The sequence below is a fragment of the Mus caroli genome, chromosome 2 (genome assembly GCF_900094665.2).
Source record: "Mus caroli chromosome 2, CAROLI_EIJ_v1.1, whole genome shotgun sequence".
NCBI classification, from domain to species: Eukaryota; Metazoa; Chordata; class Mammalia; order Rodentia; family Muridae; genus Mus; species Mus caroli.
In genome coordinates this window covers 74,622,723-74,635,613 of record NC_034571.1, presented here as the reverse complement: position 1 = coordinate 74,635,613, position 12,891 = coordinate 74,622,723, and the positions used below count along the sequence as shown (strand labels likewise).

Below are 12,891 nucleotides of genomic sequence, written 5' to 3'. Positions count from 1 at the left end.
CCAATACAGTGGAACATGAAGGAAAGAGTGTGGTCCCAATACAGTGGAACATGAAGGAAAGAGTGTGGTCCCAATACAGTGGAACATGAAGGAAAGAGTGTGGTCCCAATACAGTGGAACATGACGCGTGGCCTTATGTCAGAAGGTGCTGCTGCTTTGATGAGGCACAGGTGTTAATTTCCTGATAGTTTGGGGTCCATGATTTCATTTTCTAATGGGTCTTTATTGTTACTTTATATCGTTTTAGGCTTCAAGGCAGGCAGGACTTCCTGAAAGTGGTTCAGTAGCTTCTTATTCTGATAGTTGTGATGTTATCTCTCCTTCATGTGTCCATCCTTAATGTGAGCATTACCATCTACTACCAAGTTTCTTTCAACTTCTACACTACTCTCTTGGTTCTCGGGGAGGACTTTTAACACAAATTCACTTTTATCCATTTCTTCTGGAGATTTAGTAGTTTGTATCTCTCCAGGTTCATTTTAACAGACTTGTTAAATGTATTGCCTCAGTGTTCTTTTTATGATTTTATTATAATAAATTGCATTTTAACAACCTTGTTGACCATTTTAGTCATTCCTGTTGCATTTGTGCCAATATTTGTCTTTCTTGATTTTTTTATTTTCTTATACAGAGTTATCTCTCATTATGGCACTTCTTTCGTATGTATGTATGTATGTATGTATGTATGTATGTATGTATTTTACATCCCGATCACAGCTTCCACTCCCTCCTCTCCTTCCAGTCAACTCCCTCTCCCCTCCCATTCCTCACCTCCTCCTTTTTTCCTCAGAGAAGGGGAAGCCATCTCTGGACATACCTGCATTGGTATGTCAAGTTACAGTAGGACTTCTCTTATTGAGCTTAGACAAGACAGCCCAGTTAGGGGAAGGGGATCCAAGGGCAGACAGCAGATTCAGAGACAGCTCCTGCTCCAGTTATTGAAGGAGCAGCAAGTAGACCAAGCTGCACATCTGTTACATATGTGGGAAGTGGGGTAACTAGTTCCATCCCATGCATGCTCTTTGGAGGTTCAGTGACTGTGAGCCCCTTTTTACCAGGTGAGTTTCTCTGTATAGCCCTGGCTATCCTGGAGCTCACTTTATAGACCAGGCTGAACTCAGAAATCTGCCTGCCTCTGCCTCCGGAGTGCTGGGATTAAAGGTGTGTGCCACCATGCCTGGCTAAAGCACTTTTCAAGTGAACTTTTCATGTTCTCTTTTTCTCTTCCCCTTTCTCCTGTGTGCCTCATCTCCATGTGCCCTCCCACCCCAGGAGCTTCCTATTTGATGTCACCACCTCAGATCATGTGATTCTTTTAGACACACTTCCTTTTTTTTAATGGGAGGAAGGGTTCATTTGGGGCTTACAGCCTCAGAGGGCTAGGAGTCTATGGCTATCATGGCAGGGAGAATAGAAGCAGGCATGGTGCTGGAGCAGTAGCTATGAACTCATTTCCAGACCCACAAACAGAAAGCAGAGAGTACACTGAGAATGGCTCCAGTATGTTGAAACCTTAAAGTCTGTTCCTCTAACAAGGCCACACCTCCTAAGCATTCCCAAACAGTTCCACCAAATAGTGACCAAAGTATTCAAACACATGAACCTGTGGGGACAATTCTCATTGACGTCACCATTGTAGGTCTTAAAAAACTAAGACTAGAAAGCACTGAGACACCATTCTCAATTCAATCAAGTATGTATATTTGTAGTTACCTAACGTTTAATTTTTGTGCAACTATACTAAATATTTTATAATTGTTCAAATTTCAAGTCAAACAAATGTCCCTGTATTTTATTATTTTATAAGGCAAATCATCTCAAATTTTATCCATTTACTGTTAAGCTTCCACATTTGTCACACTGCACATCTCCTTAGGTATTATTCTATACATGATATATAGTGTGATGCTAAGTTTCAATAAATTTCTCATTCCAAAGAGTCTTTTAAGATTATGCTCTTTGCTAAAATAAAATTGAACAAAAAATATTAGACAAATAGATATTTTCTCCCTCTTTCTGGCTCTCTTTATGATCACAGTGGTCAGAGAGGTCAGGTAAATTATTAAAAACAAAGACCTAAGCCTATTGGTGATTTTCCTATCCTTTAATTGCAGGATTCCATCTAATGGTACTGGAAATGCTAAGATCCAAAGTACAGCTCGCTTTATTTAAAACCTTAGTTTTCAGGTCTCCCTAATTCTACAAAAACATAAGGCATTTCTAGTTAGCTCATTTACATTCAAGCCTTATCCTAGACACACTTTCTTAACACCTCATTATTGATCTTTTTTTTTCTACCTCTTCATGTGTCTGCTAAATGTGTGACTCGGTGTCAGAACAAATAAGGAGATATTTCAGTGTGTGTGTGTTTAAAATGAATAAATAAAGCATGGTTTGGTTACTAAGTGTGGACAGAAATCTTCAGAGGTTTTATGAGATAGGTATTTTTCCAGATGTATCTGGTACCCTTGTAAAAACAAAACAAACAAAACAAAACAAAACCAATGTAAGCAGTTAATGATGGTGATGATGGTGAAAGATTCTAATAAAGTGGAGACCTTGAATACAATTTTGCATCTGTATGTATATCATGTTTTCAATTTTATTCATAAATATTCTTATACTCATATATATATATATACATGTTCACTCAGTAATAAATATTTTGTGCTTATAGACAAAAGAGGTAAGAAAGGGGAATTCTAATCATTCCAAAATATATGCCAGTCTTTTAGGGTAGGAAATAATTTTCTTTATAAAACCATTTCACATTTCTGATGCCCATGCTTATTGTGCATATATTATAACCTCTTACTGTAACAGGCTACTGATGGAATGCCTCTCTGGGGACCACTCGGGCTGAGTTAGAAACCCACCTACGGGTAATCTCCCAGGAAGTGCTCCTCTAGTTTTGTATCAACTTTTTTTTATTCTTGAGTTCTTCATTTTGATTCATTTGATTCTTCATGATTAGGTTTAGTTGTGTACATATGAAGTTGAGAGTAATTGTGGCCCTAAGTGGTCTTGAACTTATGGTCTTCCTCTTGGTTTAAATGCCAAGTGGTGCAGTTAGAGGTGCATGTCATGATGTCTGGCACAAATCACCTCCATCTTCCTTCTCTGACATTCTTAGGGTTGTGTATTAGTTATGTTTTCATCTGTAAGACCTCAATACTTGACAGAAACAACTTAAAGGAGAAAGGTTTATCTTGCTCACTGTTTCTGAGGCTTCAACCCATCATGACAGTGAAGACACATGGGAAGGCAGCTCAAATCACAGCTCACCAGAAATCTTACACTCTGGTGACATCCTCTTTCCCCAAGTGCATGAGAAAGTTTTATCAAGGGTTGAGTTTCACCTTTGGGTCAGTGAATGCCCATCTGGCAATGTCCAAGTAGACTTACCTGAAGATTTGACACAATCTTCTAGGTTGCTTCTAAGTCCTCCCTAGGCATGGGAGGGAGACTTTTCAGTTTGAAGAAGATGGCTAAGCGACAACATATAAAGCAAAACGAAATCAGAGTATGGATGAGACTTCTATATATGTTTATTCAATACTACTCATTAGAGCTTCAAATCAAAACAACATCAGTGTCCCATCGCAGTGCATAACTGAGGAAGATGTGGTACATATCTATTGGAATACTATCCAGTCATCAACCATCATTATGCAGAAAATGCACCGTTTGCAAAGTATACCCTGCAGCCAGCTACAGTCAAACAGTTCTCAACTTTCACAAGGATAATATAATATACAAGGATAATTTACTCACGGTAAATATTTCCATAGTTCAGAGAAGTGGAAATCCTTTGTACTTTCATAAAGGAAAGGCAGCTTGACCAAATTTCAAGTTTATGGATTAGAAGTTTCCGAATCCTTTCTCACAGTGCTTCATAAAGCCTCCGTGCTAGGCTTACCACTGCCCTCTGTGGAGCTTGTTAGAGTTGTACTTCCCATAAGGGGGTGGACTTTGTTTTGCTGTGTCAACTCTGTATAAGTCAATTGCTATGTACAACTCATGCTGTGATGTCTGCGGATATTCTATTACACAAAGTTAGTGTTGTGGAAGTGTGATAGTTCACACCTCCTTGAGAAGTTTTAACTAAGGTGTGACATTTTCTATGGAGAAAATATCTCCCCAGGTGGAGGAATGTCAACTCCCCCTTTTCCCCTTATTTTTTTTCAAAGCTCTCAATTCATTCTCAAATACTCTAAAGCTTGGTATTGGAAATCACTAAAAGTAAATTGCTGGAAAATTAAAGTCATCCTATTTCAGCTAGTGTTCAAGTGTAGGTGTGTACTGCCATCGCCTCTGAACAGAGATGAAATGAAAGCGCCTGACAATTTAGGGAAATACCTAAGGTGTCTTCATGTTGCTTATCTGTGTTGGGTACAGAAAGCAGTTGATGGTCCTCTGTCCTCTGGACAGAGGATCTGGATCTGGACAAGCAAGGTGGCTTCACCCCAGGAAAGCATTTCCAAAAATGGATGCTTTACAATTCATGCTTAGAAGTTCCCCAAATTGTCACACTCATATCCAGATCATTTGTATTATCTCACCATGTTGAATGTCTATTGCTGTAAGATCATTCATTATCTTCAAATTTGGGGTCCTAAAGCATTGACCTTAATCATCCCAGAGTCAGTGTCAATCGGCATTCTAGACCTGACCTAGTTGCACTCGACACTTTGAAGTTCCTCTAAGAATTGAAACTCATGGTCTTGTGGACAATGCCAAGAGAAAGTATTTTTCAGAGTCACCTTGGCTAAAAGAACTATTGTAGCAAACTAGTGTTGATGAATGTTTATCACTATAACTAATATCAGGAATGATTTAAGCGAGGAAGATTTCTCTTAGTTCCTGGGTTTGGGCATTTCAGTCCATTGCTGTGGGCCTGTGCTGAAAACGAGTGTCATGGAGGGGAGGGGTTACTAGGACAGAGTTGCTCATCTCCCCAAATCAAGCTTCACCTTTCATCTTTCTGCCTGTTTTTCATATAGTGGATAATAGTCACAGTAGTCATGGTGCTGTCAGAAGATAACATGGCCAGCCCTGAGAAAGCAGAAGGATCATAGATAAAATTCTAACCCTAAAATATATATTCTTAGGAAAGTGTCTTGAACATGTTGTCTTGAATTTTCAGGAGAACTGGTCTTGAATACGGTTATCATGCTGCATACTAATATTTTTAATACTCCTGAGACATGAATATCACTTCTAATAATTACTTATATTAATAAGATTGGTTTTAATTATACAAAAATGAAAATATTTCTGCATAATGACCTAGAAGTAGTTATGTTAACTGTTTTATTTAGCTTGTATGTTTTAACACTGAGCTATTTCTACTTGGTTATTAAAAAAATCTATTTCTCTCTCTCTCGCTCTCCTTTTTGGAAATAGACTAAGATGCTTAGTGAAGCAGCTGGAGAAAGGTGATGTCAACGTTGTTGACCTAAAGAAGAATATCGAATATGCAGCATCAGTACTGGAAGCTGTTTACATCGATGAGACAAGGTGAGTCATAGCTCCACCCACTTTTGTCTTCATTGCTTCTCTTCTCATCTCTCTTTTTGACCTTTCTATATTACAAAGCAAATTAGCATTACTTGGTATGAAAAAGAAAACAAAATCGTATTAAAATTTGAAGTTCATTTTCTTATATTTAGTTAAATGGAATATTATTCTTTTTAAAATTATTCTTTACCCCAAATATTTGAATATAATAAAATAGTCAAACATTACATATATTAAGCAAAAATAATTTCTTGCTTCTTCATCTTCACTGTTCTTAGACTTTTAAATATCACAAGACTTATGTAGGCTTAAACCAGTTTTCACTAATGTAAAACTGTATTCTTCAATAATCTCAGAATACAAAATCTGATATGAGAAAAGGGATGTGAGACCCGTGAGGTAGATTCATCAAAGCTTATGTGTAGGGCTTCTGAATGTTAGCTAAGTATCTCATGCCCCAAACCTAGCATCATAGTTGGCAGTTGGAGGAGGTTTGGACAGGGACATTTATTTGAAGAGGGTTGTCAACACAGTACTGTGGCTCTCAGCCAAATCCCCCATCCCTCTCACTGGTGTTTGTAAATTCAAGTGATTTGACTAGTATCTCCTGGTACTCAGAAAACAATGAGGCAGGGTCCTGAACTTCCCACCAGAGAAGGTGAAAGTCACAAGAAAAAGAGATTTTCCCCTGAATTCAGAACTGAGTGAATGCAGGTACAGAAATGCATACTTCCAGACTTCAGGTCAAAGGCAAAGGGAATTAGGAAGAGGTTTCTGGGTGTACTATAGAGTCCTGATAAATGGGGAAAAGAGAGAGGCTGCACTTATTTCTCATATAGAAGTCAGGACTGTAACTCCATTAATGCAGTCATAATTTCTGAGAAAATTAGGTCCAAGGTGTACTCTTGAATTAATTATCTCCGAAGGACTCATGAATGCCTATGATGAAATAAAAGTACCAGCATTTGAGAATTTATATAGATTGCAGTAACATGAAAAGTCCATTGAGACCTTTACCCTACCATCTCCTCACCCATCATTGACCTACCTGTGACAGTAGAGTGTGCAGAAGACAAGGAGTGTGTACATGCTACCAGGCCCTGTCCCCTCTGCTCATGTTCACATAGGTCAAGTCTGACCCAGGAGAAGGTGAGGAATGTTAAAGTAGAGGTGTGTTGGAACTATTCATCTCTGTGTACTGAACTTCACGCACAGTGCTAGCTAACAGGCAATACATTTGTATTGTTATCCGTGGTCAGGGGCTGAGCTAAGTGTTTTAAAGAGTCTTGCCCTCTTATTCAAGTATTTGAAATAAAAGTTTGTGCTTGCCTGTTACAGTATGACTCAAGCCAAATGTATAAAGAAATGATTTATCAAAGTCTTAGCCCCACCTCAGTCCCAATCTTCTCAATTCCCCCATGAATATAATGTATTTTCTAGTGACATATTAAAATATTTTATCCTGTATTTTTCTCTCTTCTATTTATGGAGATTAGACCACAAATGATATTTCATTTTACTGGTTTCACTAATCAAGTAATTTTGGAGTTCTTGAATCCTGTGTTAAACTTTTATACACCCCACAATTAAAATGTTTTTCATTCTTAGAGAAAGATTCCCAGTGCAGGCTGTAGAGTATAGGTGATTCATCCTTGGTCCATAGAATATGGTTTACAGGTTTTTATTTATTTGTTCTTTTAGGTTTTTTCCTTTATTTTTTTGTTGTTGGTAGTGGTTTTGTTTTGTTTATGAGACAGGGTTTCTCTGTGTAGCCCTGACTGTGCTGGCATCACTCTGTAGATCAGGCTGGCTTCAAACACAGAAATCCACCTGCCTACCAAATGCTGGGAGTACAGGCATGCACCACCATGCCACCCAATCCACCCTAGTTTGGAGTTATTAAGAGGTGAAAAACACAGGTTCCTTTTTACTTTACTGTCATTCCCTGAGTTGGTTGTTTTGATTATCTTCATTGAAGACATATGGCATAGGTGGTCCATTCCAAGGGGACAGAGCCAGGTGTGTGCTAAATGCAGAAGGTGTACCTATACGTTCTTTAGACTTTTGCTTTTAAGTGTATTACTTATAGTTCACAAGTTGATTGAACATAGCACATTTGAAGTTCTTCAGTCTGTTTTTGACCAGACATTATATGGTACATTTATTTATAAACGAACTTTAAAATTCAACACTTCTTTGTAGGTTTACAACATCTTGCAGCATATGTAATTTTTATTTGCCTGGATGTTCAAACTTTATTTGAGTGCTCATATGCTATATTTATTCATTCTTAGATAATGTCCTTCCCATGGAAATTATGACTTCATGGTTATTTTGCTGGCTTAGGTCTCCATGGTCCTCAAGTCATTAACTACATATTATACTTTTTGTAATCCTTTACATTTGAAAATTACTCTCTAGTACAGGAAAAAAAGGTTCAGCACAATGGTAGAAATTCAACTTCTGCTATGTTGGTTGTTTCTAGTGTAGGTTTGGGGCTGGGACGGTGAATTATGTATTGGCTTGCATAAACTCTAGTTTTTGTAGTGCTGTGAATTAAACCCAGGGCTTTGTGCATGCCAGGCGAGTGCTTCACAAAATGAACTATTGCCCCAGAGCCCTGCTTCTGTGTTTAAACCCTTCCACAGCATCATGTTTATTAGATTAGTAATAATGCCCTAAGTTTACACGACCGTCTAAAGGCCACTAGCTATCCACAATCTTATGCAATAATCAGAGTGACTAATTTCTGCATTTTACTAATGGGAGCAACTAAAGCTCATTTAAACATCACAGCAGCCCAATGAGATACAAGTTCTCTTATTACTATTTCAAGCATAAGGACAATGAATCCCAGAAACATTTACATAGCGTACTCAAGAGAGTACTCTGAAGAGTGAGTTAGAGCCTCTAGCAATCTTGATACTCGAGTTGGGTTATTAACTACAATTCACAACCTAATCCATTTAGTTACAGTGACTCATAGGTATTTTCAAGACTAGAGCAAATGCTTAATGTATAAAAGTAGTAGCTGCTCAAGCAGGAAGATCCCCAGCATACATGAAAGAAAATCAGGCATAGCAGCATATCCTATTTCCACAGTGCGGGATGGGGGTTGGGACAATGAATTTCTGGAGTTTTCTGACAGAGAAAGGTAGAGAGCTTAGGTTCACTGAAAGAACTCAAGGGAATAAGGTAAACAAACAAACAAACAAACAAAAAGCTAGAGAGTTAGACCTGACATCCTCTTGTACCCACCTACACATACACACACACACACAAAACACTTTCAGAGATTTTTATGGATTTCTTGATCACAAATTCTTAGATTCCATGGTATGCAGAGGGTATTGTTTCTCACCTTTTCCCAGTTATGACCTTTTGTTACCATACTGTTGCCTTGAACTTAGCTATAGTAGGACACTATGCCCTGGAGAGAATCAAAGCTGCACATTGGAGCTTTGTCTTCCCTGGAAAGCCTATGGCTAAGCATTGCCATCATGCCATCCGCTAGACCTAAAACTACTTCTCAAGACTCTTCCAACTGTGTGCTGGAAATGTGTACTTAAGACATTTTAGGGCAATCCTATGCATTTTGTAAGGCCTGAAGCATGGAGGTGAGGATATTTCTGAGATGTGTTTGCTGCTTGTCTTAGGAATTCTAGTAAAGTGGGCTGTGTAAAATAAAGAGGCAGCATTTAGTTGTATGTCAATTAATATTTTAAGATAGCCTGGCCTCTGAAAATTGGATCTAGAGATTCTTTAAAGAAAGTGAACTATTCTGTACATGTTCCATGGAGATATTTGAAAATGGACCGGGCTTAAGAAAAGGCTAACATAGGATAAAACAGGAATTTTAGTTAATCAGTGTGTGTGCATGCACATGCCTACTAAATGTGACTGCAGGGTTTCAGTTCAAACAAATCCAAACAAAAACCTCTCTGTAAAGATGATTTTTGTTGGGAAAAATCAAATTTTTGATAGAAATAGAAATACGACTTTTATGGAGATTATTGTAAGTCCCACAGTGGAAATGATCATTTGTGAGGTTTTATAAAAGACATTTTCGTATGAAAATTCCAGAATTTGTGAGTCTTTCAGATGTGTCTCTAGAGGTTATTATTTTTTTAAAGTAACACCGTTGTAATCCAAGTGGTCTAAAAAGAATCAGTGTGTCCTTGTTTGGATTGTAGCACAGTCAACCCAAGCAGCATCCCTGACTTCACGAATACCAGGGTAGCCAGCTGCATATTGTATTTGCTAATATCTCAAAACTATAGCTTCCTATTTTATTTTGTTAATATGAGCCCATCCTTATGATTATCATGACTAGAATATAGTCTCTGCACTTAAAAAGAGCAGGCCATTCACAATCAGGACCTGCACTCAAAATTGAAATAAAGACATTTAATCTAGAGTACTCAGCTGTCTCAATTATGAAATACAGATAAGGACTGACATGAGGACTACATGTGACATATGCCAGGCAGAGGAATAGTTGAATTGTAACCATTATTTTTATTGTACAGGTAAAATGTGATACACTTTGCATGCTTGAGTTACAGAATATATTAAGATATAGAATTTAAGCCCACTAAGGAAAATATCAAATAATTTCCCGAGAGCAGTTTGGAGTTCTGGAGAAAATTCAGACAGCCATGGAATAAAAGATATGTACAAAGTGATGGAAGGGGTCTAACCCCTGCTAACACATCCTCTCTTAACTAGCATTCTAGCTAAGCCCATGAGTTCTTATCTTGGGAAAGGCAATGTTAAGAACTAAATTGGGACTGTACTGATGGCAGTCAGCACTTGAAAAAGTTGCACTGGCAGACACCGAGTGAGTACCTGGGAGGCTAGAACCTTGAGATCATTTGGTGCAGGGATTTACCAGTCAACTTCCATTGACCTCGCACCCATTGGCTGAACATGGTAAGCCACTATCAGAATCCTATGGGATTTATAATGGAACAAGGAAGGTGAAGAGCAATGGGAGCACTGTGGGCAAGCCTGCCCCAAAAGGATGGCTGGGTGTCACAGAGATTCAGAATCAAGATTAAAAACTTCAAGGAGTAGCAGCAAGTTGTTACTAGAGGGAGTAGTTTGTGGTGATCATTTAGAGTCTGGATTTCAAGCCAAATACGACTAGACTAGCACGGGTTCCCTATTGAATCTGCCCTCTGCTGTAGCTCTCCCAGACCGTTCTCCAGGGCACAGCTTCTAATATGAGGTTTTAAGATGTTCAGCATTAAGAATGTGCTAACTGTATGAACATTGAATTGTAACAGAGGATATCAATTAGAGACATGAACTGGGAAGTTCTAACCCCAGCGTTTCTGGTAGTTTTAGTCATCGCTAATTAGAATTGCTTTGCTGTTTGGCTATCTTCCCCCATCTTAAAGATTGCGAGAATGTCCACTGAATATTTCCTTATTTCATCAGTCTCTCTTGTCCCACTGCTTGGCAGCCAGTGCTCACTCCAACCGGTTTGTCTCTATGTAGGCCATTATTTTAAAGTCCTAATAATACAGGTCGGTTCTAAAGCAGGAGCTGAATCCCTTTCTGATTCATGAAGCTCAACTCATTTGGAACTGCTGTCAGGTCTTCCTAGTGGGTGCTTTCAGAACTCAGAGTGCATCCCTTTCACAGAGACCCCACTGTATCCTCTCAGTGTTTATATCAAACTGGTAGAATTCAGGTCCCCACTCCATAGGGAAGCCTTTCAGTGTGTTTTCCTACCATGAATTCAGAATCTCAAGTCCAAAGGTTAAAAGAACCATCAAGGTCAATGTTTAGTCAGACCTTCCTCTCCTGAGATTAATCTCCTGGCTAGAAGAATGCAATCAAAACCCTTATATATTAAAAAAAAAAACCCAGTAAGATAAGGAATCCGAATTGGTGTACCCGCATGATCACGGACAGCCTTGTTCATGACTAATCCAAAGATGATGTCATGCTCAATCCCGTTCTTTGAGTCTCCTGTATGTCAGAGTAGAATCTTCCCTTTAGTGCAACTAAGAGGTCTATTCAAAAGGTTTTTCAATAAAACAAAGGAACCGTCTGCACAGAAGTTAAAATTAAGCCTCTGTTGAATACATAATTTTTTAAAAACCTTTTCAAATGTCAGTTTCTCTCCCTTCCAACCATTAATGGTTTTTCAAGTCTCATGGTTACTGTATTACATTAGCAATAGCAGTCAAGGGCGAGGATGGAAATGTGAAAATAGTCTGTGAAGTGGGAATTGTGTTGGTAAAAGTCTTTAAAGGGTTAAGAAACACAGGGTGACTCTGACCAAAAGGAGAACGGAGGTGGCACAGGCATGGGCCATGTATCACAAGGGTGTGGACTGGGTACAGTACGGCACAGGGTTCCTGAACTGGTGAATCTAATGTCTCAGGGAGAACCCTGATGAGTTAGGAAAGTCCTAACCCTCTGAAATACAGCTCCAGCAAAGGGAAAAAGCCACTAGCTCCAGTATGATGTTGAGTAGAGTTAGCAAGGGTGGCTTTGAAGAAATTATTATGATTGCACTTCCAGAGTTTGCTAGTGTGTGGGAAAAGGACAAACAGAACAAACTATTAATGGGGTCATACACGTGAAGAAGTTAGCTGGAACTATCCAGTGCACAGCCAAGAGTTCCTGAATGAATGAATGTAAGCCATACTTTTGAATCAGAATTGAATCAGAAAGGCAGGTTAGAGTTTGAGCCATCTGCTCACCACAGGTGAGTAAGGGGTTACAGAAATCCTGGTCCAAGTATGAGCAGTGAGAGACACAGCATTTGGACCACGGTGAGGTAGAGAGAAAATTCTCTGTGCACATCACCATGGCATTGACTCTGTGTATTCCTCTCACACTTAGAAAATAAGAGAGGGGAAGAAGGAAAGCAGAGAGCTGAGCTATAAACATCTTTGAGGATGTTTCAATTATGACTTGAGCTCAGCCAAGCCCACTTAAACAGAACAGTTGATTTACTAGCTCCCATTAACCAAAGAATTGCCCACTAGTGCTGCCTATAAAATAGGTTGACTCTAGGTACAGATGATGTCAGCAGAGGTTGATCTGCTTTGCTTGTTCTGGAGTGACCTCTCAGATGCTGTGAGTGGTAGCAAGACATTACCAGTATTTCCAGACTCCAAACCTTCTGCAAACTGTCAAATCTAAAAGGAATGAAAAGGTTTTCCTTGCTACAGGACCTAACAAGTATATCCTCGTATTTGATTGGTTTGGGTTAGGCAACAAGCTTATCTTCAATCATTGTGCCCAGGGGGACTAGGTTCATAAGCTCATGTAGCACATATCCCAAGCAAGAGAAGGGATGCTATTTAAGTCACTTGCTAACACACTGAGAAGGAAGATAGTGTTTCTTAA

The 12,891-nt window shown here is 38.9% G+C and overlaps 1 protein-coding gene across 7 annotated transcripts in view; it reads left to right on the top strand.

Moving 5' to 3' along the window:
• The window catches only part of Pde1a (phosphodiesterase 1A), a 280,800-nt gene that overhangs the window by 189,242 nt on the left and 78,667 nt on the right, over nt 1-12,891 (top strand). For all 7 annotated transcript variants that reach the window (XR_003835139.1, XM_029470632.1, XM_029470625.1 and 4 more), the window contains one exon: nt 5,407-5,520. Coding sequence is in view for 6 of the 7 variants with exons in the window: in XM_029470632.1 (XP_029326492.1) it covers nt 5,407-5,520 (114 nt within the window). In the remaining variant the exon portion in view is untranslated. The remainder of the gene's footprint in view (nt 1-5,406; nt 5,521-12,891) is intronic.